At 40.5% G+C, this 27,564-nt stretch overlaps 3 protein-coding genes across 12 annotated transcripts; 1 reads left to right on the forward strand and 2 right to left on the reverse strand.

The window, feature by feature from the left end:
* CBX3 (chromobox 3) lies at positions 1-10,387 on the reverse strand. The gene is given in 8 exon segments (XM_064674667.1): positions 1-662; positions 2,195-2,289; positions 3,632-3,797; positions 5,324-5,466; positions 5,919-5,960; positions 5,963-6,064; positions 7,318-7,467; positions 9,226-10,387. Coding segments are annotated over 7 exon segments (717 nt in total). The 5' UTR covers positions 7,360-7,467; positions 9,226-10,387; the 3' UTR covers positions 1-535.
* Positions 9,242-12,313, reverse strand: LOC135423929 (uncharacterized). 2 transcript variants are annotated; one of them, XM_064674654.1, is made up of 2 exons: positions 11,607-12,313; positions 9,242-9,276 (listed from the first exon to the last, which is right to left on the reverse strand). In XM_064674654.1, the coding sequence occupies exons 1-2, from the start codon at positions 12,311-12,313 to the stop codon at positions 9,252-9,254; spliced, it is 732 nt and encodes a 243-aa protein (XP_064530724.1). In that variant the 3' UTR covers positions 9,242-9,251. The 2 variants fall into 2 exon arrangements, with proteins under 2 accessions (XP_064530724.1, XP_064530728.1); XM_064674658.1 differs by lacking the exon at positions 11,607-12,313 and adding an exon at positions 10,813-11,600.
* Positions 11,069-26,912, forward strand: HNRNPA2B1 (heterogeneous nuclear ribonucleoprotein A2/B1). Of its 9 annotated transcripts, none has more exons than XR_010435012.1 (12): positions 11,069-11,198; positions 16,134-16,244; positions 17,198-17,344; positions 18,679-18,889; positions 19,226-19,327; positions 19,410-19,499; positions 19,921-19,983; positions 20,450-20,569; positions 20,833-20,955; positions 21,584-21,666; positions 22,982-23,112; positions 23,948-26,912. XR_010435012.1 is itself a non-coding variant. In XM_064674598.1 (11 exons), exons 1-10 carry the CDS (start codon positions 11,169-11,171, stop codon positions 21,643-21,645), a joined length of 1,059 nt encoding a protein of 352 aa, XP_064530668.1. In that variant the 5' UTR covers positions 11,069-11,168; the 3' UTR covers positions 21,646-21,666; positions 23,948-26,912. The 9 variants fall into 9 exon arrangements, 7 of the variants coding, with proteins under 7 accessions (XP_064530668.1, XP_064530692.1, XP_064530657.1 ...); XR_010435013.1 differs by having other exon boundaries at positions 19,410-19,490; XM_064674598.1 differs by lacking the exon at positions 22,982-23,112.
* The last annotated feature ends 652 nt before the right edge of the window (positions 26,913-27,564 follow it).

The following is a 27,564-nucleotide window of genomic DNA, read 5'->3' on the forward strand; positions in this document are numbered from 1 at the left end:
TAAAGGAAGAATATAAAACTATTTTATTGACCACTGTTCACCAGTATTTACAATAAAGTAAACAATATAAGTAACAATATAATAACAAGTCTGATAACATTCAAATTACTACAAAGTTAGTTTTCACCTAGTCTTCTGAAGACCAAGCGATCCCAAATACTAAAAAGAATGACCCTAGGGGTTTAAAGGGCTAGGTTTGGGTAAAGAAGATACATGCACATCAATAGTACAGAAGACTACAAAACATCTGTGAGTTTGTTTAGACATTCATTATGATCCTGTAATAACTATGGAAATTCATCCATGTTTTATAAAAGCTTTTACCTAATATGGAGGAAGTAGTAGTATCAAATGCTCTCTTGTGATAAATGAAACAAGTTGCAGAAAGCTTTTATTTACTTGCTGTTGATGCAAAACATACTACTTCAAAAAAATATCAAATTCGAAACTGGTTAGAATGTATGCTTCTCACATTGCTAATAAATCAAACTTTAGGTTTTAATATTCTTATATATAAAAAAAGCAATGCAAACAATTATTGTGCTTCATCTTCTGGGCATGAATGCCAAGTTAGTCGTTCTTCATAAAAAGCGATTACGATCTGAGGACACTCCTTGTTAGCGTCTTTGGCCAGCACCAGATCTGCCTCATCAGAGCCTTTCCTGATGTAGAAGAGAGTGGGATTTAAGAAAAAGCAAAATCATTATTTCAAAATATTTAGTAGCTCTTGATAAGTCCTAAGTTTTAAAAGAATGTCAGCTAGAAATTGGTTTCCAGTATACCTTTCACTACAGCTATCAAGAATTTCCACACTAATGGTAATGACAAGGTTTCATAGCTCCATCTTCCTTCCCTTCCCATATTTTTTCTGTTGGAAATGAAAATGCTTTTCAAAGGGTACCAATTATATGGTTACATACTGTAGTATGTAATGAAACAAGTAAAACTTAGTTAATTCTGTCTTTTAAAGACTAATCAAAACTTCAAAGTGAGACTTAAAAATTAATAGCACCAGTTTTAAGAGGTAGTACTTACATCCTAATTATATTTACTGTTGATGCAAGTAACTTCTTGTATTCATATTGCTATTCTTGATGCTGTGTTGGGGTAACAAAACAAACTTTCCAGTCTGACATGCTTCAGATTCCATTTTTAAGTGTATGCTGCCTTTACGAGTCAGCTTTGTGCATACATAATCATATCTATGCATGTTACCTATTACCAATTATGAAAAACTAATCAACTGCAATGGAACTAAACAAAAAAAAGATTCTTTTTGTCCTCCGAGTCTGATTTTGCCAATTATCACTATAGAAATTCAAACACTCATAATCTTTGTTTTGCAACTCTTCTAAGTTTCATATAAAATTTATAGCGAATTTGGAAAGGCAGAAGGGAGACAATCTCCTAAAGCACTAATCTGCAACAGTCCAGGCATGTCACATGACAAATCATGTCTCTGGAGAGCACTCAGTTTGACTCCATTCAGAAAATCACATCCTTCTCAAAGGCTGTGGAAAGCTATCCTTCTTATCCCATCACTTAAAGAGATCTGACCCCTAGCAAGTGTCAATTCAATGTCTTGATTTCTCAACTGCTAGAAAGTACTAATTTTATCCCATTTGTTCAAGAAATCCTTCTGTCAACACTATGTCACCTATCCTCCCAACAACACAAACTCCCCACGTCACTTTCCCCTCTTACTAGCCCATAATGGCAAGCCTCTCCATATTGTTTATTTTTCATCTCCACCTCTGCTTCCTCCACTACTTGCTTCCAGTTCCAGTTTGCTGCATGCAGAATAGTTGGCACTATGGTTGGCTATCCAGCAGCTGGCTTCTGCTTATTGAAACATATAAAGCTGTATTCCTGCCTGCCATTTCCTCAGCAAGAGCATTGCCAAGATCCAGTTTTTCCATACAAATGCCAATTTTCCCTTATTTTATGAGAAATTACCTTTCAAATTTCTACTTCTGTAAAACTAAACTAACTGAAATGAAAGATATTTTGGGTTTTGAAGGAAGAGGGATTAAGTACTAAATGAATATAGAAGGCTTGCTTTTCTAAGAACACAAGACTAATTAGGAGACCACCAGCTTCTCTGTCTTACTCTTGCAATGAAGTTGTCTCATGAGCCTAAGTGCAACTGCTGCCCTCTTGTAACATGGATAAGAACTGTGGATGTAAGACTTACCATTTCATGAGGAACATAAGCTCTCCACTGCTATCCGTAGCCCCAATTATCCGCTCAGGAGCAAGACCCCTTGCGAACCCTCTTGGTTTATCAACCTATTGATTAAGTTAGAATATAGTTATCTAGGTTAAGATGAAATTCCATTTTGCTGCTAGATGCATAAATTTTTGTACATACATATATGTACGTGTGTATCAGAACAAAAACTACAGTCTTAAAAAACCATCAAATCTATAATTACATATTATTGTCAGAATAGGACACTGATTTTTTCATGACCAATCTTCAGGCCAAGTCATTTAGGGGCGTAACGATGAAAGAATTTTACATCCATGTTTCCAGCATTTATTTATGAAAACACAATAGATGAAAAAAGTGTTCTAAAATCATCATAGCAGATAAACAAACAAGTATGGTCAGTAAAAGTAACAAAAGTGGCAAAGCAAAAATGCATGCCTGGAAGTGGGAAAACCGCATGCTTTTCAGCAAAATAACAGGTTTAGGTTGGCTTAAACCAACAGCAAAACTCTTGGGGAACACCTCCACTCTTCTTGGCTCACTGAGACCACACTGGTGACAAGAAATATCACAACTATTTCCTGTATTAGCTCCTTTAGAGGTTCACGATACCCTTTTAGAGACAGTGGCCACGCCTGTACCAGATGAAGCCACACAACTGACTCCATACAGAAAGTAAAATACTCATTGTACTATTCATCAACTATTTCTTCTGATACTTTCCAATCCTTTTGACAGTAACCACACGTCTAAGACTTGTCTTCATACATGAAAATGGTTGCCAATACCAGCGGTTTCAAACTGCTAATCTGAAAGTTTACAGACGAAAATGTAAACTATTGGAATGCCTTACTACATGTGTATTATTTTGTACTTAGCAGCACTAAATGTGTCATGTTCACTAATTTGTATTGCAGAAAAAATCCCCACTTTCAGAAAAGGTAGGCTTTCTGCAGTCACGCTTTCTACTCCCTCTCCACCATCACATCTGGTCCTGATGTAAGTAACTGACTGGTCTTCACATTTTGCCATCTTGCGACTCACCTATTCAAAATCATGCTAAATACGAAAGCCAAACATCTTGGACCTTTTGCTCTAATACAAACTGATCACTTAACACCATTAATTAATAACTCTTAACCAGACTTATTTTCAATTATTCAGTAAGTGTCATGGGACAATGCAAGAACTTTTAATCATCATGTCACTCAATCATCTTTTACTTACCATTTGGACAGTCTCATTAACCACAACGAATGTATATCCTTTTCAAACCACAGTTCCAGATACTGTGCAATTTTTACACTTTTAAATCAGTGTTCAGTCTCATTCTCAAAGTCACAATAGATTTTTTGGGGGATGGAGAGATAGGGAAGAAATGTAGGGGGAAAAAAGCTTAGCACATGAACATATACTTACAGAATCACGTTTTTTCTTTGATTTACTATCATCAGATTCACTATCTGACAAAGATTTTCTTTTGGCACCGTCTGTTTTTTCTTTACCAGCTTTCTGAGAGTTCAAAAAAGCTTCAATTAGCTCTGGACAATCTAAGTTCTCTTCAGGTTCCCATGTGTTGTCAGCACTGAAATATACACACATTTATGTAAAACTAACCGCACGGCTCCTCTTAATTTAAGCAAGTGAATTTTGTCTCATTATATAAGGTAGATTTCTTAAACTCTAAGGATGTTCATCTAACCCTAAGGATGTTTATTGTGCCATCTTTAGTAGCCTTCATGTACTGCAATTGATGACTGAAAGGAGTATGCTCAGTGATGAAAAACAATGTTCTTAAAGAAAAGATAGGAGTTAATAGAGCTGGTTATTGTGCTATGTTCTCAGTGGGATCATCAGAGTTAAAACAAGCAATTCCCACTCTACGAAAACCTATCTGCCCATTTACACTGACTTGCTTCCGTGGTTCCTCTAAAGACTGTCCACGCAAACAAACCATATAATACAAGCACTAAAGATGCACTCACAGGGAACAAGGTGTACACAACACTTGTTACAAACAGCTTAAATATATATATATATATATATATATATATATATATAAAAATAAGCTTTCAGATACCAGAACACTCTCTGAAGCCTCTGAGAAGTAAGCACAACTACACCTGGAACTATCTTCCTCCTTCCATTGACTACAGGAGGGAACAAAGGTGGGCAGAGCTCGGCACTGCACGTTTCAGTGAGCGTGCATTTTGTTAACTAAAATTTTAACAAGTTCCTGCAACAACTAAGCACCTCATCAGAAGTACTCACGCACACATACTGCCACAATGCTATTGCACAAGCAGGATATCAACTTTTAATAAATTTTTTTCCATTACTGTAACAAGTTCAAATAAGACCCTTAATTACGAAACACGTGTTTGCATTTATATATTAATCACCACACGCACTTCAGGTGCTAGAGAGCACAATGTTGTAATGTAATAATTTTGAGAGGTATGCAACAAAAATTAATCACTGCATATGTAACCACTTATGCCCAAATGTTGGGTGCATCGCCTTTTCTCAGCTAGTAAAGCAAGCTGCCATGAAGCGTCACTGGAAGGAGACAAGAGGCACAACTGCATTCCTTCTTAAACAATCAACTTTATCATGTAAGTCCTGGGCAAGACACTTAAAAAGGCAACCATGCCACAGAATTCCTTAGGCAAATTTGCTAATTTGAGAGCAGTTCAGGAAAATTAATAATAAGCAAACTATCTGCTTCAAATTCATTGCTTCAGAGCTGCCTGCAGTTTAAATCTCTGCATGATTTCTTACTCAGAAGTAACATTCATTCCACTACATATGTAACAACTGTCATTCTAGCTTACCTTGATATATATTCACAGAACCTATATCAGAGAACAATCACTAAGGACCTGGTTAAAGTCCTCGACTATTTTATGTAGCACAAACATTGAGCTACATTATCTTCTATTTTATTTTCAGACTTGACTGTCCCACCTGAATATGCATTTACAGATGTCCTTCCCTCAAGGTTCTTTAAAGTGGATCCCCATCACCCAATCTCCTCTCTGTACAGTTATCTCAAATAAATGGTTCGTGTTTATCATTCTATCAGGAAAAAAAAAAAAGGAAATGCCTTACTCTGTAAATCCTTTCCACTTCAAGAAGTATTCCACCTTTCCATTTTGAACACGTCTGTCCAGGACCTTCTCTACAACAAATTCTTCAGACTCTGCCTCTTCAACTTTTTTACCTTTGCCATTCTGTTTCTTTCCCATTTTGTGCTACAAAAGAAATTCAGAATGGCATTATTAATTCTTTTGCTTTATACGGTTACTTCACTGGCCAAATCCAACTTTGCTCAGTAAACAGCAACGAATCATGTACTTATTAACACTAAAGCCAGAAGCTCAGACTCCTTTTACGTTAGTGCATGTGGTCAGGTAACCTGAGCAAGACATATTAATGTTTTGGGTTTTTTTTCAGCTGCTTAATGAGATACCCAACACCAGTTTTTAAAAAGATTAAATTTTTTGTCCACATACTCAGTGACTATACTCCCCTTATAAATTTAATTCTCAGTCCTACATGCTCAAAAAAATATGAAGCTTCTAAAATTTAACTCTATGCCTGTGAAAAGGCAGAGGGCAAGGCAGAAATAAAGAAAAGAAATAAGAGAACTGTGAAAATGCATAAAATAGAAAAGAGATGGTACTCAAAAAAAGGTGGTTACTACCTGTTCGAAAAAACCAAGGAGAAACTGATGGCAGCGAAGTTTTTATAGCGTAGTGCTACAATAAGCAAAATACTCAACAATAACCCGTAACTATTGAACAGGACACATGCTAGGAGCATTCCATTACTGCTGTTTCTTCCACGCACCTATGTAAGTTACAAAGATGTGTCACAAAGGTGCATAAATTTAAGATTGCTATCCTTAAGTACAGCTGTTAACACATTAATGAAATGTTGCTAACTTAAAAAACCGTGTTTCAAGTTTACATTTGATGTTTCGAATAATATTAAGTTCTTAAAATAAATATTACATCCACATCATCCTCAAGGCATTCCCAGTTTAATAAGGCACAATCAAATTGTAGTAGAAGGACACATTTCAGAATTTCCTTGTTTGTAATCTCAAAAAGGTTGGAACAAGCCCATCATGTTGTGTCACATTTCTGGAGGACTGGCAGACCAAAATCATTTTGCTTGCCATTTTGGACCACACCTTATAAGGAAATGGTTAAAGCGGCAGCCATCAACTTTTAAGCTCTTAAAACATATAGTCATGCAGCACCCTAAATCAAAGAGGAGAGAACTAAAGCACTTTCTATACAACAGAAAGCAGTCAAGCAAAAACCACAAAGCACCTTTATTTGCTTGATGGCCTGTCTCTATTCCTCTCTATAACTGATGTGGGTTAGTTTGAGAATATTGCAATTTGGGAATTTTCAATTTTTTAGACTTCATAGAATTTTATCTTGATGTGGTGAAAGGTAAAAAAAAAAAAGTATGTTAGACACAAAAAAATTGTCTCATTTTTGTAAACTGAAGATTTGAAGATGATTATCTTGCCAAAGCCCTGTCTTCATACCCTTTATTTTTCATAATTAATTTTTTCCCTCCCTCCCTCTCTCTCCGAAATAGCTTTACTCTGGGTTAGCAGCCCATAAATTGAAGGTGCAAATGACAAAGAGGAGAAAAAGTTTCTAGTTTCTTATTGAAACAAGAAGTTTCTGTATAGATTATACCTTGCATGGCAATTGTTTTGATTTGGAAGCATAGAAGAGAGATTATCTAGAACAGAGTATGTATTTCCAATTAGATTTTAACTGCCTGCATATCCCAGGTGTATTTTGACCACAGCATTCATGTCTGAAAAGTGTCAACTTAAGCACACTGGCTTTTTTTTTTGCCTCCACAGGAAAAAGAATGCAAGACTGAAATTGAAAGGAAATAAAACATGAAGATGTCCAATGCTTCTATGAAGGCAGGTTCTTCCAAGAAATGGAAATGTGAAAAAGAGAAAGGGGTAGAGATGAGGAAAAGAAACAAACAATAAAAGAAGCAGAGGAAAAAACAACAACACAGTAAAAGACAGACTCACTATACCATAGTAATAACATTATAATTACTGGTGATGAGGCAAGCAGGCTACAAGTGGGGAACATCTCCATCTGTATTCTCCGTTGGACTAAAATTCTTTGATTCAATGGAAGATTGTTTTCTGGTACTCTTTTCGGCTTCACTAATTCTTGTCACTTAAAGATCAATGTTTTGGATTTCTGTATCAAAGCAACAATTTTTCTTTTTACTTTCTAAGACTTAAGTATATTAAGTATCTTCCACAGAAGAAAATTAATGTCATGGGGGTCTGTATTTTTTTCTTGAAGTGCAATAAGAAATAACAAAATCAAGACTATGCTGCTTTTAGTATTAAAGATTTGATTGGGTCTCGTGCATCAGCACTAATCTCCAAAGTCTTGAACTTATTAAAATAATACTTGGTTGCAGAGCCTGCAGAAATACTGAACATGTTAAAAAAGCTGTACATTCTGAGATTATATATGCCCATGCAAATCTCAGCCCACAAGTGAATGTGATATCTGACTGAAGTTAAAGGGTACTAAATGACAACTAGGCCCCTGAATCTCCCTTCTCTGTGGTTGCATGATATAAGCTGTAACTTAGGCACTTGACACTGAAGGCTTTTCTATGGCTTGTTTCCCTTTCTGCATTCAGAAGCTATGGATAACCACTCTTTCTTTTAGGGGCAAGGTTAAAACACTGAAGTGACACTGTGGTGTACGGTTTTAACATACAAGAGGTAAGAAAATCAGAATTACAGCTCTAGGGCTACCCTATCCTCTAATACATTTAGGTTTTGCATGCAAATACATAATGAAGCAGAATTAGTTACGGTTCCCATGGGAACCATAACTGATTTTCCTGACCTGTGCAGCAAAATTCTTAACAACATTGAAAGATTAAAAATTCTGCATTCATAGATTTTTTTCCTCTCTCTGAGGCACCCTCCCCCCAGGCTGGCTAACTCTTCTCTTCCTCAAGTTAGGGATAAGTGGTCAATCAATTACAAACAGAAAGTTCAGACTTTCACCTTGGTGAAATCTTTTAAAATAGCTTGTTATCATACAACATAGAGGAAGCACGCCATTGCACCTCTAAGCCAGGAGTTAATACAAGTTTTTAATATAACTCAAGCTGAGTGAACTAGTAATCATTTCAGTAAATTTAAGAACAGGTCTTTTGAGTTTGTCATAAAGCAGTTGTTCTGCTATCCAAATTTTTAATTGTGCACGTATATTTTTTGCTTACTTCCCCACCTCAAACTCAGATGTACCTCACACTATACTTTTTAAGTTCTGTTTTTCACAAAACTATATATCATCATTAGTTGAATGGTAACCAGCAACCAACTGCCCTTAGAAGTCCATATTTTAATGTCAAGCAAAGCTTTACAGGACTTGAGATCCATGAATGCATCATTAAAATGGTCCAGGAAGGGTTGACATCTGATAATCTCTGCTCCTATGAAATTCAAAGAAACTGTTATTTGTTAAAAATCATTTCAAAAGGCATCTTAACTATGCCACATCATTTCTCAATAATATTACTTTTCATCTGTAAAAACTGCCTTTTCTCAGGCAATTAGTTTTCTCTAAATACACTGGGAGAAATTAAATCAGTACATGATTTCAATTTTATTTTTTACATGTATGATGAATTACATGGTGTGCTGAAAGGAAGCTAAAAAAATCCTTAGCATTTTCTACCGTAGGACAGATGAAATAGTACAGAGTCCTTTCACACTTTTTTTCCCAACACGTCTCTTTAGAAATGGCAGATTTATTAAAGCCAATGTCCTTTCTAGTAGCCTTACTTTCTGGATCTGAAATTTTGGTCAGAATAATGCTGGGGAGGGGAGATGTGGATGTATCTTTTAAATGGAGATGCCAAGTTATAGGTTTGAAGAAAAATATGTTGATTAAATCCTTATATACTTTAGGTGTGCATGAACTTACCAATGTAGTTTTATTGGAGGCCATTTTTATTGCAGACTTGCAGAGCTTTTACTAGAAAAATGCATGACAATTAAAAGGAAGTTTGCATAACTCGAAGAAAGGCATCCCAAGACAAACATGGTCCTTGTTCCAACCCCCATGTATTCACTGCATATAACATTTCTTATACGGATTAAATCCAGAACAAAAAGTAGGTTATTACTTTGTCTGGCATAACGCAGTAACGCACCATTACACTAGCCAGGATAAATGATACCGACAAGGTGGTAGATAGGGTTAAAAAAGGTTTTTCCCAAGGCCTTCAAAGGCTTAGAGATGTTTCTAGGGAAAAGGGGGAGGACCATCAGGGATGCTTATTTCCTTAAACCCAACAGAACAGGATTTCAGATTCTAGCAGTTGGAGATATACCTCAGGTATATTAACTGCGAATCTGGTGGGGAACAGCTACATATCTGTGGTGTAATGAATCACCCACTACTCTTACATGGTAGCAAATGCTTACAAACAGCAAATATTTATCTTAATGCAACTATAACGTTGCCTTCTAATTCTCACGTTTGCAAGAGTTAAGGTCCTAGAGCAATATTAACTCGGCTAAGCCATACATACTACATAATTAACCTACGCAAATGATGTTGAACGCAATTCATTCCCTTTTCCATGTCATTTCTCATACCGACCAGATCCTTAGGCATGTATTGTCCCCACCCCACTGCGAGCTATAGAACTGTTAGAATTCCCCATTTGCCTGGGCAAGGCAAAAGAGAAAAGTCCTTCAAGGCCAGAATACCTCCCGGACTCAGTAATCCCGCCCAATCCTCCCCTTGACAGGGGAGGTGGATTTTGGCAGCCACATAGGCGGTGGGGTAGGCGAGGTGGGAGAAGGGCAGGGGCCAGGGCCCCAGCGCGAAGACTCCTGCCTTGTGTCCCCCTCTTGAAAGGCAGGAGAAAGGGGAAAACCCCCCAACAAAACCAGTAACAAATCCTCCGTCAGAACACAGGCAGCCCTGCGGAGGCCTGCTGGGGGCGGCTGCGCCTCGGGCCTGTGGCGGGCGAACATGAGGCCGGCGGGGCCGCCCCGGGCGAGGTAACGGGGCCGGGAGAGGGGGCCCTGGGCCGCTCCCGCCCCCGGGGCCCCTTCCACGCCGTCCCCTTGCCCCCGCCCCGCCACGTTTCTCCCGGGCCCGGCAGGGACGCAGGGACGGCCGCGGGCCGGCTTTGTCTGCCGCGCTGGTGCTGGTGCCGCTGCCCCCGCCCCCGGCGCTGCCCTCCTTCCCCGCGGCGGCAGCGCCCGCGGCTCCGGGGGCCTCCCTCCCTTCCTCCCTCCTTCTCTCTCTCCCTCGCCGAACGGGCGCCGGGGCCGCGACCCCCCGGCAGCCCCGCTCCGCCCGCCACCCCCCACCGCCAAGGAAGCGGGGGTGGAGGTGGGGGGGGAGGTGGGTGGGCTGCGCTCCGCATCTCCCCGCGACGGCCCGCAGCAAGCCGTAGAGGGAAGAGGAATCAGGGAAGAGGACTCGGGAGCGGGTGGGGTGGAAGGAGGCGGCTGCAGCGAGAGAAAATAGGGAGAGAGAGAGAAGGATACAGACTTCAATGGCGCCCAGCCGCTTGGGTCTCCCGTCTCCTCCTCGCTCCCGCCCTGCGCGCACTGAGCGGCGGCGGCAGCAACAGCGACATCCGCGGGGGGCTGAGGCAGCGGGTGGGGGCAGGGAGGGAAGGAGGGAGGGCGGGGAGCAGCGCGGCGGCGGCTGGCGGGGCTGGGCTGGGCTGGGCGAGCACTGCGCGCCGGCGGCTGTGACGGGGCAGAGCGCACGACGCCGCCACCGCCTACGCGCGAGCCGCTACAACCTCCGACCGTCGTCGCCGCCGGCACAGGAGGGGGGCCAAGACGTCTCTCCAACGCGGGGCGAGCGCAGGACCGCGCCAGGCGTCCAAAAGAAGGAAGATGCCTCGCGGCGACAGGGAAAGCGACTGGGTGAGGTGGGGGGAGCGGAGCGGGCCTGCGGACCCCGGCCGCCATGATGGCCGCCGCCGGGAGTCCGCGCCGGGCCGGAGCCGCCCCCCGCCGCGGAGCGAGGGCCTCGCTCGTCTGGAGGGGCCCGTGTGGAGCGCGGCCATTTCCCGCGTTGCGCTGGGGAGGCCCGGCCCTAAGCGAGGGGCGGGGGTAGGGAAGCGGGTTCGGAAAGCAGCGGGGCTATGGGGCTCCAAAACTCATTCATAAGTAGAAAAAAGGGTCGGGGAGCCAGATGGGGAGGCTTCTCTGCGGGCGGAGGAGCCGCGGGTGGATCCGCGGTGGAGCTGAGGGGGAGGGGGAGCAGAGGGGGCGGGAAGAAAGGAGCCTTTCCAGCGCCATTTCTCTCGCGCGCCGGGCGGCAGCACTCACCCTCTGCTGCGGTGTGTGCGGGGCCGCCAGAGGGAGAGAGAGGGAGGGGATGAAGGAGGGGAGGAGAGCAGAGCGCCGGAGCAGGCAGTGTGCCCGATACCGGCGGTGCGGGGTAGAGCGGAGCGGGCTGCGGCGGAGTCCGCCTCCCTCCGCCGGGGCCCTGCGATGTGTCGGCGCTGGTGCCAAAATGTGTAGTTCGCATTTCCTCCTGCCCGGGTGGAGGGGGAAGGGGCAGGGGCCAGAGCGATATTTCGGGGGTGCGGTGCGCCCGCCCGCTCCCTGCCAGTACCACGCGTATAGAGGGGCAATGCGGAGCCGCCCCAGCTAATTATAACCCGAGCTTTGAGCCTTCGGGTCCGCTCGGCAATTTCCGGAAAAATAAAATAAATAAAAAACCCAAAAACCAGCCGTGACACGGTGCCAGCGGTGGTCGGGGCCGCTTCGGCTCTGCTCGAGCACGTCTCGCGAGCCTGTTCCGTTGTCGGAAATTGCCGAGCGGACCGGGGCAGTCGATAACTGGCTGCGTCTCTCTTTCCGGAAATTGCCGAGCGGGCGCCGAGCGCCATTTTTGCCTGCTTCGGCAGGTTCCGGAAATTGCCGAAGTGAGCCGAATGGGCTTCCGTTCCCTGTTCGGCTCTTTCCGGCGGCTGTCGAAGCGCATAAGCTCGACGACGACGGCTGCTTCGGCTCATTCCGGAGACGGCCATTACTAACGGAGTCGATGACTTTTCATTGCGCGATAAAAACACGTAGGGGCGTTATACAGAACTGCCGCCCCTCTGGAGACATTTAAGCTCCAGATTCTACCTTTTTTTTTTTTTAATTAATTAATCCATAATATCGGAAGCGAGCCCGGGCTGAAGAAGGAGGGCGCTAGCTCTACGCGGAGCTGAATTTCAAATTACGTAACAGTTCAGGCAGCCATTACCGACCGGTTGTACGGTACTCTCGAGCAGGAATACGTAAACCATGAAGAACATGGTACGTAGGAAGGGAGGATTCAGAGTTTGTTTTTAAGGAGGGAGGCGCATTTGCTTTTGCGGGAGGAGTGAATTTTTCCGGGGCTGGGCATTACTAGCAGGCTTGAGTCTTTGTCTGCGCGGGTCTTGGCGCCGCCGCCGGGTTGCACCGCGGGCCGGGCGCTGGGTGTCTGCGCGGAGGAAGGTTCTGGAAGGGGCGGCTGGGGCTGACGCGCAGCCGGACAAGGCAGCGGAAGCTGCGGTAACCGCGCATGGTGAACAGCGCATTCTTAAGCAGTGGCCGCGCTGCCCTGGCGTGTCGTCGGAGGAAGGGGACGCGGGACTCCGGGGGTCGGTCGGTGGGCGGGCCGGGGGCCGCCTTGGCCTCGCGAGGTGCGGAGCGGCCGGGGCGGTGCAGTGGGTAATGGCGGTGCCGAGGGGGAGGGGTAAAATGGCGGCCTGGCCGAGGATCGCAGCTGCCAGGGGCTGGGGGGGTCGCTACGGGAGAGCGGGCGAGGCGGTGGGGGAAGCTGTAGTCGTTCAGCATCCGCGGGGGCGCGAAGGAGCGCCGGAGAGGTCTTCCTGGTGCCGGGTGTGTAGCTGCACGCTGGAAGCGCTTTGCAGCCCTGTCCTTGGAAGCGGCGGCTGCTCCTGGGCGCCATTTTCCCCGCCCGGCTCGGGGCCGCGGTGTTCCTGCTGCCGCCACATGGCGGAGCCGGCGCGGCCGCCACGTCCCGCCCGCCTCAGGCGGCGAGCGGGGAGCCGGGCCGAGGAATTGCGGAGCTCTGGAGTTTTGGGATCCCCTATCGCTTGTCTCCGCCAAACAGTTTTGTTACCCTAGTTAGTAATTCTGCGGTCGGCGTAGATTGTGTGCGCACACGTTATTGCTATATCAGACAGGTTTCCTTGCTTCGGTGATTAATACTCCAGTAAAGGCTGTGCGTTTTCTAGTCCTTTCAAGTGTTTCTTTAAGCCTGTGAAGGAAAACTTAAAATGCACACAAATGAAGATTCTGCAGGGGTTGTAAAGATTTCCTCTCGCAGTCCGTTCCTGCCACAGGGTGTATTGTGGAAATCTTCAAGGAAGCGTTTGCTCCAGTTTTTATTTTGTAGGCCTTGGTAGACATGGAGTGTCGGTGTGTTTTTACCAAATGAAGATTTCCCTCAGGATTTTAAGAGGGACAGGGACTTGAGTGATGATAATTATCGTACATTTTAAACCTTCAGCATAAGCTTTACGCGGTCAGAGCTCTCTGGACCCTGGTGGGAGGTTAATGTTAGGTTAACCAGACCTTCTTCAAACTGACAGCACTTTAAACGAATAGATTCTCCACACTCAGAGGCTGTGTGTGTTTGTGTTAGTGGAGCAGCATGTTTATGTTGGTTTTGCACAGTGATTTTCATTAAAGTACTGGTAGTAAATTTTGTTATTGGTGTGTCCTGAGACTTGGTGCCTAGATGTCGTTCTGGGTGAGGTATGACACTGAATATGTCTGTAAAGTGTATTACTGTCCTGTTCGATGTTAGTTAGTAATGTGTGGTACGTTTTGTCGTTGTTCCAGCTGATAAGTTCCATTCTTTCCTTGAATTTTATTTACACGTTTATAACTTTTCAGAGGTGAACCTAATACTTGTTGGAAAAAACCTAGCAGCCTACTAAATGTGCTTGATTCTCATATTTGTATAATAATGTGCATTATTAAATGTATGATAATTGATTGTATAGGAAAAAGTGTCTTTTGTGAGCTTATGAAACAGTAACCACGTGGTCCCTAATTTTTAGGCAGCAGAACTGAAGTAATTTCAAGGGAGGATTTTTTTTGCAATATTATTGCTTAAAAAGTTTTCTTTGCCACTTTACTCAAATTAAAAAAAATTATAGTATAACAGGCAGCATATGGGGGTTTTTAGCCCAGATCTGGTATGCAGTGTTCTTTATTTCTTTTATGAGATAAGGCAAAAGGAAATGACATGACATAAAACATAGGTTTGCTGCTTTTAAACTCTCGTGTGTCATTTTACCTGTCTGTAGAAGGAGGCGACAGTACTAGCTTTGTCCGTGTTCCTAGAAGAAAAAATATTTGATCCAACAGCAGATTACAAGTGTTTTCAAGAGACATTTAAACTGGCGGTTCTCAAATATCTAGATCCAGGCCTGCCTTGAACAACCTCAGAAAACACGTTGGTCTGCATGCAGGTTGGCTTAATACTTCTAAAAGCATATGTGCGCTGAGGTATTTTGCTTGTTTTCTAAGTCTCATTGTTAATCTAGTTTCCTTTTATCCATTTACCTTATTGTCCCATGCGTAGTTGGTCATGTTGTGTTTGCCAGTTACAATTTTCTGTGCCTCGTTTGGGTTTTTAAAAAACCAACCACCCCCTAAAGGAAACCAAAACACCCAGGCAGATTTTCTCAATTTTTAAAGTTATATGTCAGCATAAACCTAAAGTCATCATTGCTTTTAAATTCTCTTCTCCTTAGCAGGACAGTTTTCTTTAAAATAACATTCAGAAATCAAAAATTCTGTGAAAAGGGAACAATTTTTTAGTGCATTTTTAAATTGGTTGACATGAAATTGTAACAGGTACGAGCTAGTGATACTACTGTGTGTAGAAAATGCCAATTACAATGCATGCTTGGTATATAAACCTGCTATAAAAGTGTTTTGAAATGATTGGAAGGTTGTCCTTCCTGCTTTGGTATATGACTACATACGAAAGAGTAAATGTAATACGGTATTACTGGTCCATTCGTGTTGGGTTTTTCGGAGTTTTTTTTATGATGTCCTTGTCATTGCAGCAGTTTTCTGCTGAACAAGTGCAGTGATGGTTTCTCTGTAAGGTAATAAAGTCTTATTGGAAGAATGATTTATATTAGTGGGTATAAATGTGTATTATTCACGTCTGTTTTAAGAGGAGTTGTTTTGATACTGCTGCTGTTGAGGTGGAGAGGTTTGCTGCTAATTCCAATGGTGTGGGATCCCAGATGAATTTTACAGATGCTCTGACTCTCATTTATTTTAATAATTATGGAGAAAATATCAATTGTTGACCCGTTTTAGAACATTTTCAGTTGTATTTTGTTTATTTTTACCTTTATTGCTTTGGGTAAATAGTATAGTAGTGTTCACGTACAGCAGTTTGAGCCAGAACGGTTTTTAAAAATAAATGTCACCTAGAATAGAACTGGACAGTATGAATGATTTTGTTTTCTGTAGTGAGAACTTTGAGGTTTGTTTTTATGTTCCTTTTCTTTAAAAAGCATCTCATAAAGGTCTTTGAGAGGAATGTTCTGGGAGTCTTTGAGTGTGCTCCCTTGTTTTTGATACTTGGAGGGAGAGACAGGAATAAGCACACTAATAAAATCTGTACGGTAAAAGTGGACCTGTAGAATTGCATAAATTGTTTATTTTTTTTAATGGGGTAGAACATTTAGAAGAGTCAATCTTGATTTTGGAAATAAGACTCAACTGAAAGTTTTTGACACTTATGAAAATCTTGGTGTTTAGTTTGTTGATGAAAGAGAGGTGTTTTTAATTATATTAATGTAATCTTCTTTTCTGTGGCAGAGGGAAAAGGAGCAGTTCCGCAAACTGTTTATTGGCGGCTTAAGCTTTGAAACCACAGAGGAAAGCTTGAGGAGTTACTATGAGCAATGGGGAAAGCTTACAGACTGTGTGGTAAGTTTGGCATACTAATACACAACAATGGCATGGAATGTGTAGGAATTTTAAATGGGGAGTTTGTTTTCTGGATAGCTTAATGAGAATATGGAATATTAGATTTTCTTAAGTGTCCAGTTTGGTTTATACAGAAATCAGTCCATGGAAGCAATGCATAGATTTTTCCCTTGCAAACTCTGTTGATAGGGTTAGGGAGCGTTTACAATCTGTTTCCTGTAAAATCTTCCCAGACTATGTAACCACTGATTCCAGCAATTTAACACTGGTGTCATTGGCTGAAGTGCATAGGAAGTGCTCACGCAGAGCACAGTTACATCTGTGTGATTGGTGACATTGGCAGAAAGCTGGTATTATGGTAAGCAGCCTTGATAAAGCTGGAAAAGGATGTCTTTCTCTGTGATGTTTTCATAGAGGCATTTAGGTTGGAAGAAACCCTTAATATTATCAACTGTTAACCCAGCCCTGCCAAGTCCACCACTGAGCAATGTTCCTAAGCACCACGTCTGTGTGTCTTTCAAATACCACCAGGGATGGTGGCTCTCGTAGAAGTTCTTCCACAGAATTTGTTTTGGGAGTACTAAATACCCATTTCATAACACAAATTTAAAGTTTGCGGTCTTCAGAAAGCTTAAAAGAAATTATGGGTATGATTTTTTTTTTTTTTTTTTTTTTTTTTAGAAAAAACCCATAAATATAGATGTACCTCACTGATCTAGCAGCGTTTCTGAGTTAACAGATAGTCTTGTAGGGCAACAGTGGTTTGAATTTCTGTGATGCCAAGCAGTGCCATTCATGTTAAATCAGCAGAGCCTGCTACTTCATTATCATTGTGCTTCAAAATTAAGTCAAGGAAAACGTAAATTAAGTTTACGCACTTTCTCCATATACTGTTACTGTAAAGCTTAATATGACACAGGTATAAAAGGTTTAAATGTGTTTATTGGTTTTAGGTAATGAGGGATCCTGCAAGCAAAAGATCAAGGGGGTTTGGTTTTGTAACATTCTCTTCCATGGCTGAAGTTGATGCAGCTATGGCTGCAAGACCTCACACAATTGATGGAAGGGTGGTTGAGCCTAAGAGAGCTGTGGCTAGAGAGGTAAGTATGGCTTTGGAAGTGGGTACTTAACCTGATTTGAAAAAAGATTTCTGTTTTGGTCGGACACTTAGGCTTTGTTCTTGTTTGAAATTGCCATGGTTTAAGTTCTCTAGTTGAGAGGCTATAGTTGGGGCACTATTTCCCACGCTTTTGGTCTGTTAATTGACGCAATTACATAAATGTCTGTAATTACAGTGAATTGTGAAGGTACTCTGGCTGTACTATTCATGTCTGCAAGGGATTCATTCATCTGAGGTCTGAAAGTAGTGTTAGCAAAAACATGTTGAGTGCCTGTAATTATGGAACTGTTCCTAAGCCTCAAATTAATAAAGTCCTGTCAGTCCTTTTTGATTATTCCAGGATCAATTTGGGGTGTTTCTAAAAGGTATATAGTAAGTGACTAAAAGTAGAAAATGTAGTAGGGAAACTTTTTTTCTGATGTACAGAATCATCTTTGGACTGTGCTGGTTTTAGCCCCAGGCATACTTCATTTTCAAATTCAGGGCACAGAGCAGGTGTGTTCACAGAAATGCAGTGAACCTGTAAGCCAGGTTATGGTGGTTCAGAGGTACTTGGGGAACAAGTGTGGATTATAAGGCAAGTTCTGTTTACCACGTTGGACTCAGGTGTTTAGCATATTTGGACTAATGAGCTGGAATTAAATGAGCTGTCCCAAAGGTATGGGGAAGTGGAATTTGTAATCACCGGTACCTCTGTTAGCTATTCCAGTTTTCTTTCCATTCCCTGCAGAATGCAAGGTTGGTTAGCATTTAGAAAAAGGTAATTACAGCAGCATACGTGCATAGTGCTTATATACACAAAGCTACTGCTAAGCTTTAGGACTAAGTCATTCTTAGGTAGTGCAGCAGCTTGGTTATCATGCTCAAAGTGCAGAAATAGCTCATGAATATTTGGAGTTGCCTTTGTATTTTAAATAGAGATTAAAATGCACAGTTGTTAATTTGCAGAGGTTGAAAGACGTTTTTATGAGTAAAAAATGGTTCACTGCTGTTGGGGAATTGGGCAGAGGAAGCTGATGTATCTTGGTTTCAGTTATAAAAATCATGCTCTAGCTTAAGTTATTAAATACTTCCATGCAGTTGATCCGTATATGTTTTAGTGCTTTTAAGGCTTTTTTAAGGGGGGAGGAAAAACCTCCAAGTGACCCTGTGTTGCTTCCCTAACAAGGTTGCCAGGGGCATGTATCGGGAGAGAGCTGTACCTCAGTGCTTGAAAAATCCTAGTTTATCAGTATTCTATTCCTGAAATCCTGGCAAAATAGTAATTTGTGAAATTGTTTTTCTTTATGCTAATTTAAAGAGTTCTTTTAACAGGAATCTGGAAAACCTGGTGCTCATGTTACTGTGAAAAAACTATTTGTTGGTGGTATTAAAGAGGACACTGAAGAGCACCACCTTCGTGACTACTTTGAAGAATATGGGAAAATCGACACTATTGAAATCATTACTGATAGACAGTCTGGTAAAAAGAGAGGGTTTGGATTTGTTACATTTGATGACCATGATCCTGTGGATAAAATTGTATGTGAGTAAGCTTCATTTCATTCTTTCTTTTAGTAGTATTAACCCTTGCACTGTTGGTAATTGTGTAAAACTAAACTTAAAGAGATAATGATTCTGATATGGTGTATGTTATTATATGATATAAGTTATGTACTGTATATTTGCTACATCATGGTTTTGGTGAATTTTGTTGGAACGTGTATTTCAAATAAGTATTGTTGTCTTTGTTTAGAAATTGTATGGTGTTTTGTATTCTTTTAAATGATTCTGAGTGTATCTGAATTGGAAGTTTGATGCTCTTAGTTGTTGCCAGATCAGTACTTATATGCTGATAGTATCTAATTTGATATGGTTACAGTGCAGAAGTACCACACCATCAATGGCCATAATGCAGAAGTAAGGAAAGCTCTCTCTAGACAGGAAATGCAGGAGGTTCAGAATTCTAGGAGTGGGAGAGGAGGTACGTAAAAGTAGTGGTTTGTGGTTGATTTTTGTGTTTACTTTCCGTGACCTCACTCCTTACAAATGTTAAACTGTTACAGGGAACTTCGGTTTTGGTGATGCTCGTGGAGGTGGTGGCAACTTTGGTCCAGGACCTGGCAGCAATTTCAGAGGGGGAGCCGGTAAGACAGGCATGTTTGTAGCATTTATTTTTTTTACCTTACTAATGCTGTCTTTCTGGTTCTGGGTAACTTCGTAAGTTCTGCTGCTGTTTAATGTAATGCAGTTGTAGCAGTTAGATGTTTTTTGGGAAAAATAATTTGCAAATGAAGTTTTGGGGTTTTTTAAGCTTCTGTTGAAAGCCAGAAGTAAACTAAACGTAATCATCTTGTTTGTTAAAGAATTCAGAGACTTCTCTGATTCTGTGTAGCACTCGTCTGGCCTTTTAAAATTGGATATTGTACAAATGCAAGAAAAGGAAAAATTGATTAAACATTGATTGGATGTATGTGTATTGAAGTCAAGTGTACCTGTCCTTAATTTCTGAGATTTGGTTCTTAAGGTCATAGGGCTTTGAGAATTCAACTAGATTGGTTTTTTTTCTTCCAATAGATGGGTATGGAAGTGGCCGTGGATTTGGTGATGGGTATAACGGATATGGCGGAGGACCTGGAGGTTAGTTTACTGTTGTGGTGGTTGTTTTTCTCTCTCTCTCAGAAACACTTTTTATTTATTTAGTGTTTGTATAAAATTCATATTAATTGCCTAATCCATTTTGTTGGCTTTAAGACGCGTACGTGGTTGTTGGCTCGTGTTAAACTTTCGTATGGTTATTTCATGGACAACCATGCCCTTTTCTGTATAATAGGAGTGTGTCTTAAATTTCCTAAAAAAACCAAAGATTTTAATTAAGCCTATCAGTGAGGCTTTTAGGCAGCCTGTCTTGTGGGGTTTGATCATGGTCCACTTATGGTGAGGGTTGGTATGTGCCTCTAAGAATACTGTTCATAGAAATTTCTTTCCAAAATGACGTTTTTTTTTTTCCCTGTAGACTTCTAAACACAAGAATAGCCTTTATTTCTGTATAATTGGAGTGCCTCCTACATTGAAAAGTTTATTTTAAAGGATTGTGTTGTCACAGGTGGCAACTTTGGTGGCAGTCCTGGTTATGGAGGAGGAAGAGGAGGATATGGTGGAGGAGGACCTGGATATGGCAACCAGGGTGGGGGCTATGGAGGTGGTTATGACAACTATGGAGGAGGTAATGTTTAGGCTCCAAGCATTTGAGTTTAAATTAGTGCAAATAATTTGAAATTGGGGCGAGGGGTATTTATAAATGTTACCTAAGGAAGCTGTTGTTTTCCAGATAGTATGACATAGAATGAAAACACTGTTTGTTGCATGCTCTGCTGGAATACTTATGTAATTTCTTACTTTATTAAAAATTCTAATAATGAGGTAACTTAGTGTTGTATCTGTTTTAGCTCATCTAGATATTTCTTCATTTTTGTATTGATAATGCAGGCAATTATGGAAGTGGGAACTATAATGATTTTGGAAACTACAACCAACAACCTTCAAATTACGGTCCGATGAAGAGTGGAAATTTTGGTGGCAGTAGAAACATGGGGGGACCATATGGTGGAGGTATTGTATATATGCCCTGACTTTCCATGTAGCCAGAGTGAGTGGGCTTTTAGTCCTTTGGAGAAATAGAAAGGAAGATAGGACATGTCTCAGGGATAAAAGATAGAAACTTGCTCTACAATGTTTTGCATTTTCCAATTTGCAAAGATTTTAGTTGTTACACTTTGTAGAGAGTGTAGTTAATCACCACTGGACTTGTTGGGATTTCTTTCTTCTTCTTGTGTAATTTTTTTCCTGACACTTCCTGGTTTTTGTTGCCTAAATGTTGTTTAATATGGCATGTAAAGCTTGTGAAATGGAAACTGAAGCATAAGGCCCTTGCCTGTAAGGTTCAGCATGCAAGTAGAGTCAGCCCTCATAGGCTCAAGACAGGACAGTGTGTCAAATTACATGTAACACTGTTGAATCTTTTAAGATTTTGGCATGTAGTTCCTTCCTGTGAAAGTCTTTGGAGGTTAGTGGAAGACAGCGAAATGTTAAAGTCTTTGTTGTATATGCTGTTTCTGGAAGTAAAGTAGATGTTAATGTTCATTCAGTCAAGCTTTGATTGATTGCTTCAGTCAAAAGCATTCCTAGATTTGAGAAGTGTACTGATGGAACGATTCGGTTTCTTGTTCTGCAATTCCAGGAAACTATGGTCCAGGAGGCAGTGGAGGAAGTGGTGGATATGGAGGGAGGAGCCGTTACTGAGTTTCTTCAAGCATACCATGGGTAAGTATGTTTATAAGTGTTAAAAATGCAGTGATTCTTGAGAGTAGCTGCAGGACTTTAAAGCTTTTTAGGATATTGTCTTTCCTTTAAAAAATGGTTAGATGAATAATTTCATAACCTATTTTTTTACTCTTTACTTCTGTTGAAACAGGCTTCACTGTATAAATAGGAGAGGATGAGAGCCCAGAGGTAACAGAACAGCTTCAGGTTATCGAAATAACAATGTTAAGGAAACACTTATCTCAGTCATGCATAAATATGCAGTGGTATGGCAGAAGACACCAGAGCAGATGCAGAGAGCCATTTTGTGAATGGATTTGGATTATTTAATAACATTACCTTACCGTGGAGGAAGGATTGTAAAAATGCCTTTGAGACAGTTTCTTAGCTTTTTAATTGTTGTTTCTTTCTAGTGGTCTTTGTAAGTGTAGAAGCATTCCTTTGATAATGTTAAATTTGTAAGTTTCAGGTGACATGTGAAACCTTTTTTAAGATTTTTCTCAAAGTTTTGAAAAGCTTTTAGCCAGGATCATGGTGTAATAAGACATAACGTTTTCCTTTTAAAAATTTAAGTGCGTGTGTAGAGTTAAGAAGCTGTTGTACATTTATGATTTTAATAAAATAATTCTAAAGGAAATATTGTGTAATTTTAGATTTTTTTTTTAATACTGTAAAATAAGGCAAGGAGTGGGTAGTATAAGGTCCCACAAATAATATAAAGCTTTTGTTGTACGTGTAAACTAAATGCTGGTCAGAAAAAGTATGTTGTCTGTAAATGATCAGGTGTAAAATATCTAGGTAACTTAAGGGGTATCTCTGCAAGGAGAAACACCTTTTTAGATTTTTTAGATGCTGCTTCTTCAATGGCAAGGGAAGGAAATAACCCCAGCAAGGTACTCCTCCAGGGACACAGGTCTAGTACAAGAGAACTCTTGAAAACGTCACTAAGTTCAGCCAGTCTTAAAAAGCTGTGCTGTATTTCTGCAAAGCTTTAACTACAGTAGTTGATTAATAAGGATGCCAACGAAGGCTGAGGGTGTAGAGCAAAATAGTTCTAAGCTTCAGTTAAACTTCTTTAGGTAAGATCTTATTTACTTTTCCTTTCTTAATGTATCAAAACCAAATCTAATGTTGTCTGACAGTATTCTTTCAGCATAGTGATTATCGTTATTTAGTTTAACATAGCAGTTAATTGAGTTAACAATTACAAATTGAAAAGAAATTTGTGAATCCTGTTTTCTTGTATTAAATTTTTTACAAACAAATTTTTGTTAATTTCAGCTACTTAACATATTTTTTTCCTACTGGAATCTAGCTATGATATGAACCCTGGACAAGCATAGACTGCTGCCACTGTACACTGCTACAGTTGAACAAATGAGACCTGCAAGTGTCCATTAGTAAAGCTTTGCAAGGGTTCCATCCCTGGTGTTGGTAGTTAAAATGGTAGGTCACAAGTTAATTAAATCATACAACTTTATTTTTGCATCCTGCAACATTTTCTTTTTTCTTGGGAGTCTATGCATTATGGTGGTTGCAAGGTAATGCAATGAAGGTAGTTCTGTGCTGTTGAAAATGAACTATGTTGTTTTGTGTCTTGTCTGCTGTAATCTATTTTATATAACACGTTTCATCCTGAAGGTTCCCAAGTAACTGTAGACTGTTTACGTGTAAGGAAAAAAAATTGCACCACAGAATACATCTGCCTCTGTGAAGGAATGTGTCGTCCATTCTTTTAACAACTGCATAAGCAGTTCTTTAGGAGGGGAAGTGAAAACTTCAAATGAAACTGCAGGTGGTATTTCTTTAGTGTACAATGTGTTTATGTAAATTGGAATTTGGCTAGAACGTTGAGGTTTCCACCATTTTTTATAGTTCTTGCAGCTAACAAACCTTAGTGCCAAATTCAGTCAGCCTTACTCTTACTGCATTGAATGTTTGCACCTCAAATTAATGAAAATTCATCAAGTAATAAATGAGTTATTCAGAGTAAGGATGGCATACTCTAATAGATTTGGTTTTTAAATAAAAAATCAAAGAAGCCTATCAAAAAAGGCAACCAAAAAATACCCTAATTTCAAAGTTCCATTGCCTTTAAAAGGCTACCCACTGAAGAACATGGACTCAGCTAACAGAAGTCCTGTTCCTTTTGTGTTAGACACACCAGTGAACTGCTTATACTTTTTTTTTTAAAAAAAAATGGCTGAAGTTCCCCTATTGGTAATTTGGTTTAGACATATGTGATAAACATCTTCAGATACACTTTTTTTTTCTTTGGCAGGAAGGTGCCATGCTGCAGGTAACTAATGAAGAAGTGGTCAACCACAGAAACGCTTCAAGAAATAAGAAATTCTGTATCATCAGAAAATAGTTGTTTTTGCTGCCTTCATTAAAAATCTAGAGGTTAAATGAATACTGATAAAACATCACAATTAGTACAGCTCCCTGTAATGCTGGGTTTTTTAAATTATAGTAATAATGTCTTGTAAACCTTTCGAATAAAATTCAGATTCGTTAGGAGAAACAAATCACTAATGTTAAAATAGCAAACATTCTGTGAGTAGAAAGTTTAACTACATATATTTATAACTTTCATAGCTTTAAAATAAAGTATTTTTTATACCAAAGTAGTTCTAGTGTAATGCTTAATAAAAACTTAGTGTGTATCTAACATTAAATAATGTTTATGTGCAGCTTTTAGACCCTTTCATGATTTGAAACATTCCATTTTGAGGTGAATTTAAAACAGAATCAGTTTGATAAGCGTATTTACAGAACTTGTTTCTCTGACCGTAGGCATCTGTTCTCTGTTGGGAGAAACAGTGCTGCAACTTAAAAATGCTGATCTCTTTGCTGCTGGACACAAGTGCTTAAAAATAGATTTTTTTGGCTGTGTTTGTCAGTTTGTCAAATTGCAATAGGACAATATCCTTTTCACCTGTAAAGAGCTTTTAGGGTGAAGAGAGAAAGACCAAATGGAATGTAGAGTTCTTGCTGTACCAGAACTGTATTGATAGCTGCATCTGGGGGCGGAAAAAAACCCACCAAAAAAACCCCAAACAAAACAAAACCCCTACGAAATCAAACACTAAGTCTGAGCTTGGGAAAACTTCAGTTGGGAATGTATTTGAGGGAAAGTATCTTCAGTTTATACTGTTTTAACCAGTTACCTTCATACGCAGTTTATTCTAAACTTGAAATTTATATGCCGAGCTTTGGCAGAATCATCGTGTCTTTAACCTTCTTTATAATACTGTTTAAGGATTCACATGCAACTTTTTTCTGTTTCTTAAATTGAACTTTAAAATATTTGCATAGGTAACCGGTGGGCTGCAACGGAAGCAGAAAACGAAGATAAAATCTGCTTTACTTTCTTCTTTCCAACAGAATGAGTTGACCAGATCATAAAGAATTTGCCTTCTTTCCTGTAACTTAGATTTAGTTGATGGAAGTTTTTTCTTTACAGTTGCCAAGTCCACATTCATACAACATTAAAAGAAACCCTAACCATTTCGAAGGGAAGTAATTAATTCTTCTATTTCTGAGATAGTCTTTCAGTAGTTTTACAACAAGGTTTAAAATTTACTTGAATTAAATGTCTTATATTTTCCATAATGAGGATTTTTTAATTTTGATCTGCTGGCAGTGGGGGAAGGGAGTGTATAATGGGACAGCACTACGCAAAAATGAAGTTAGTGGATATTTAAAGTCTTGAAAATGTGGTGTTTTAAGTTTCCTGATGTCTTACTGTTGAACTTTCATGACTTATCTCTTGGTACCTTCTTAAAAGTTAAAGCAAGTGACAGTTGCAGTGTTCACCAGTGAATTTGGTGAAAGAAATCACCATTTTGAGTCAGCCTGATGCTGGAAGTCAGCAACTTCAAATAAAAACAGCAGTGTGTGTGGTCAATTCCTGGTCATCAATTTGTAGACAGTGTGTACTTCTGAATTTCTGTCAAGTTGGGTTTATGTCACTACAGCCTTCGTTTTCAAAGTAAGCGTAACATGTTTCAGTGTACTAACAACTAAGGATCAGGTTGTCAGTACTAGGCCCACTTTTCCCCCAGCAAAAACACTTTCTGCAGCAGACTGAGGGAAGAATGAAAAACAACTTGTTGGTAACTGGTATGGGAGCCAAAAAATACAGTGGTTGACTTGCACATAAAGTGATGTTGAAAAGGTCAATACTAGGGGTCTGGCCATCGAGACAATGTTATTTACAATGAAAATTGGATTTTATTAATTTCTGTTGTCCTGCAGGTAGTGAAAACCATTTAGGAAAATGTGAACAATTGCTTTTAATATTGTAAAATGAACAGGACTTGAACTTTGTTACGTGTAGGGAAGAAGACTGTATTTTAGGTTTATGATGAATGTACATGATACCTTGGGCATGAAATCATACTACTTCTGGGGAAGAAGAACCAAGCCCCAGAAACAGATACGAATTTTCAAGGAGTTGTCAGCTGAGCGTGTTTTGGCAGCTTGACCACATCAGTGGTGCAGGATGATTTGCTGGGAACATACTGGAACAGTGCATTCTGTGTAGCTTTAGTGTTTCAGTTCGTTTTCAAAGCTGGGTGTGTGATGTGAGTGAAACCCCATAGTAGTGCTGTTGGGTTTTTTTTCTCCTAAGGTAGATGCCCAGTCCTCGTTTATTCAGCTGTACCATTCAGTGTACTAGGGATGTATTGGAGTATTACATGGAAGGGTTTGTCTCGGTGACACTGATCCATTTTTCCAGAAGTTATCCCTTTTAACAGTCGTGTTCTTGCTTTGCAGCTAGTGGTGATTTGCATTGCAGCAGAAGTTTCAGTGTTGTCAGGAGTTATTCCAGTTAATTGAGAAAGAACTTGTTTATCAGCAGTAAAATTAACAGTATATAAATAGCTGTGTGACTTGCCTGACAGTGCTGTGAACACATCTGGGGACCATGTAGTTACAAACTATGTGTGACCTCCTCTGTTGCTTCACTGTATGAAAAAGTGCGACTGGGGGAAAGTCCTAGACAATTGCTGTTACCAGTACCCCACTTTCCCTCCTTATTTGGTCTGCTTGCTCTTGGTTCATTTTGGGGCGTTCATGTGTGAAAGTGAGTGGCTGATGCACTTAATGGAGTTCTAGTAGCTGTGCAGCAGGTGTCAAGTTGCAGCACTTTTACGAGGTACCCTACAGTGATAAGACTTCACATAGTTACATGTGCCATCTCTATTTGGTTTATTTAATAAATAGTTTTTCAGTACAAACTGGTGTTGAGTGTCTTGTTGCCTCATTTATAGGCCTCTGCTGACTCTCCTCAAGATCCTTGTTAATACTGTACTTCTGACTCCCATAAGATACAAATGCTGTGTGTGTGTTTTGGGACAAAGATTGACAAACTGATATGAAGCTGCTTTGTCTCTTATTTCCTCATTGAATTTTTTTTCTGGTTCTCCCCTCTAAAACTAGATTGTGAGCTCTTGAGCAGGAACAGCCTTAGCTTGTAAAATTCGGCTTTGTAAAAAGCCACATCTGTTGAATAAAACCAAACCCATGAAGCTAAAGCTACACTTCAGCGCGGTGCTGTAGTGATCATTCGAAGCGTTTGTAGCGTTGGAGCTGTGTGCTGTGACTCCTCAGGGAGGGCTTGTCTGCAGGATGCCTCTCTAGGAGTGTTCAGCCTTACATGTCATAAACCATACGGTGCGTATTGCAGTCTAATAAAGTACGTGGCTCGCATTTGTTTCTGGTTGGATGTTTTTCCTGAAAGGTGTGGATCTAAGAGCAGCCATGCTCCGTAGTGCCCAAGCATGTTGCTTCCAGCAATAACAGAAGTAATATATATGCACTGTGGTATCCCCACCACTCTTTTTTCTTTATACATAATCTGACCTTTTCTACCTTGAAGATAACTTCTTT

Source organism: Pseudopipra pipra, chromosome 1 (genome assembly GCF_036250125.1).
Source record: "Pseudopipra pipra isolate bDixPip1 chromosome 1, bDixPip1.hap1, whole genome shotgun sequence".
In the NCBI taxonomy this organism is placed as follows: domain Eukaryota; kingdom Metazoa; phylum Chordata; class Aves; order Passeriformes; family Pipridae; genus Pseudopipra; species Pseudopipra pipra.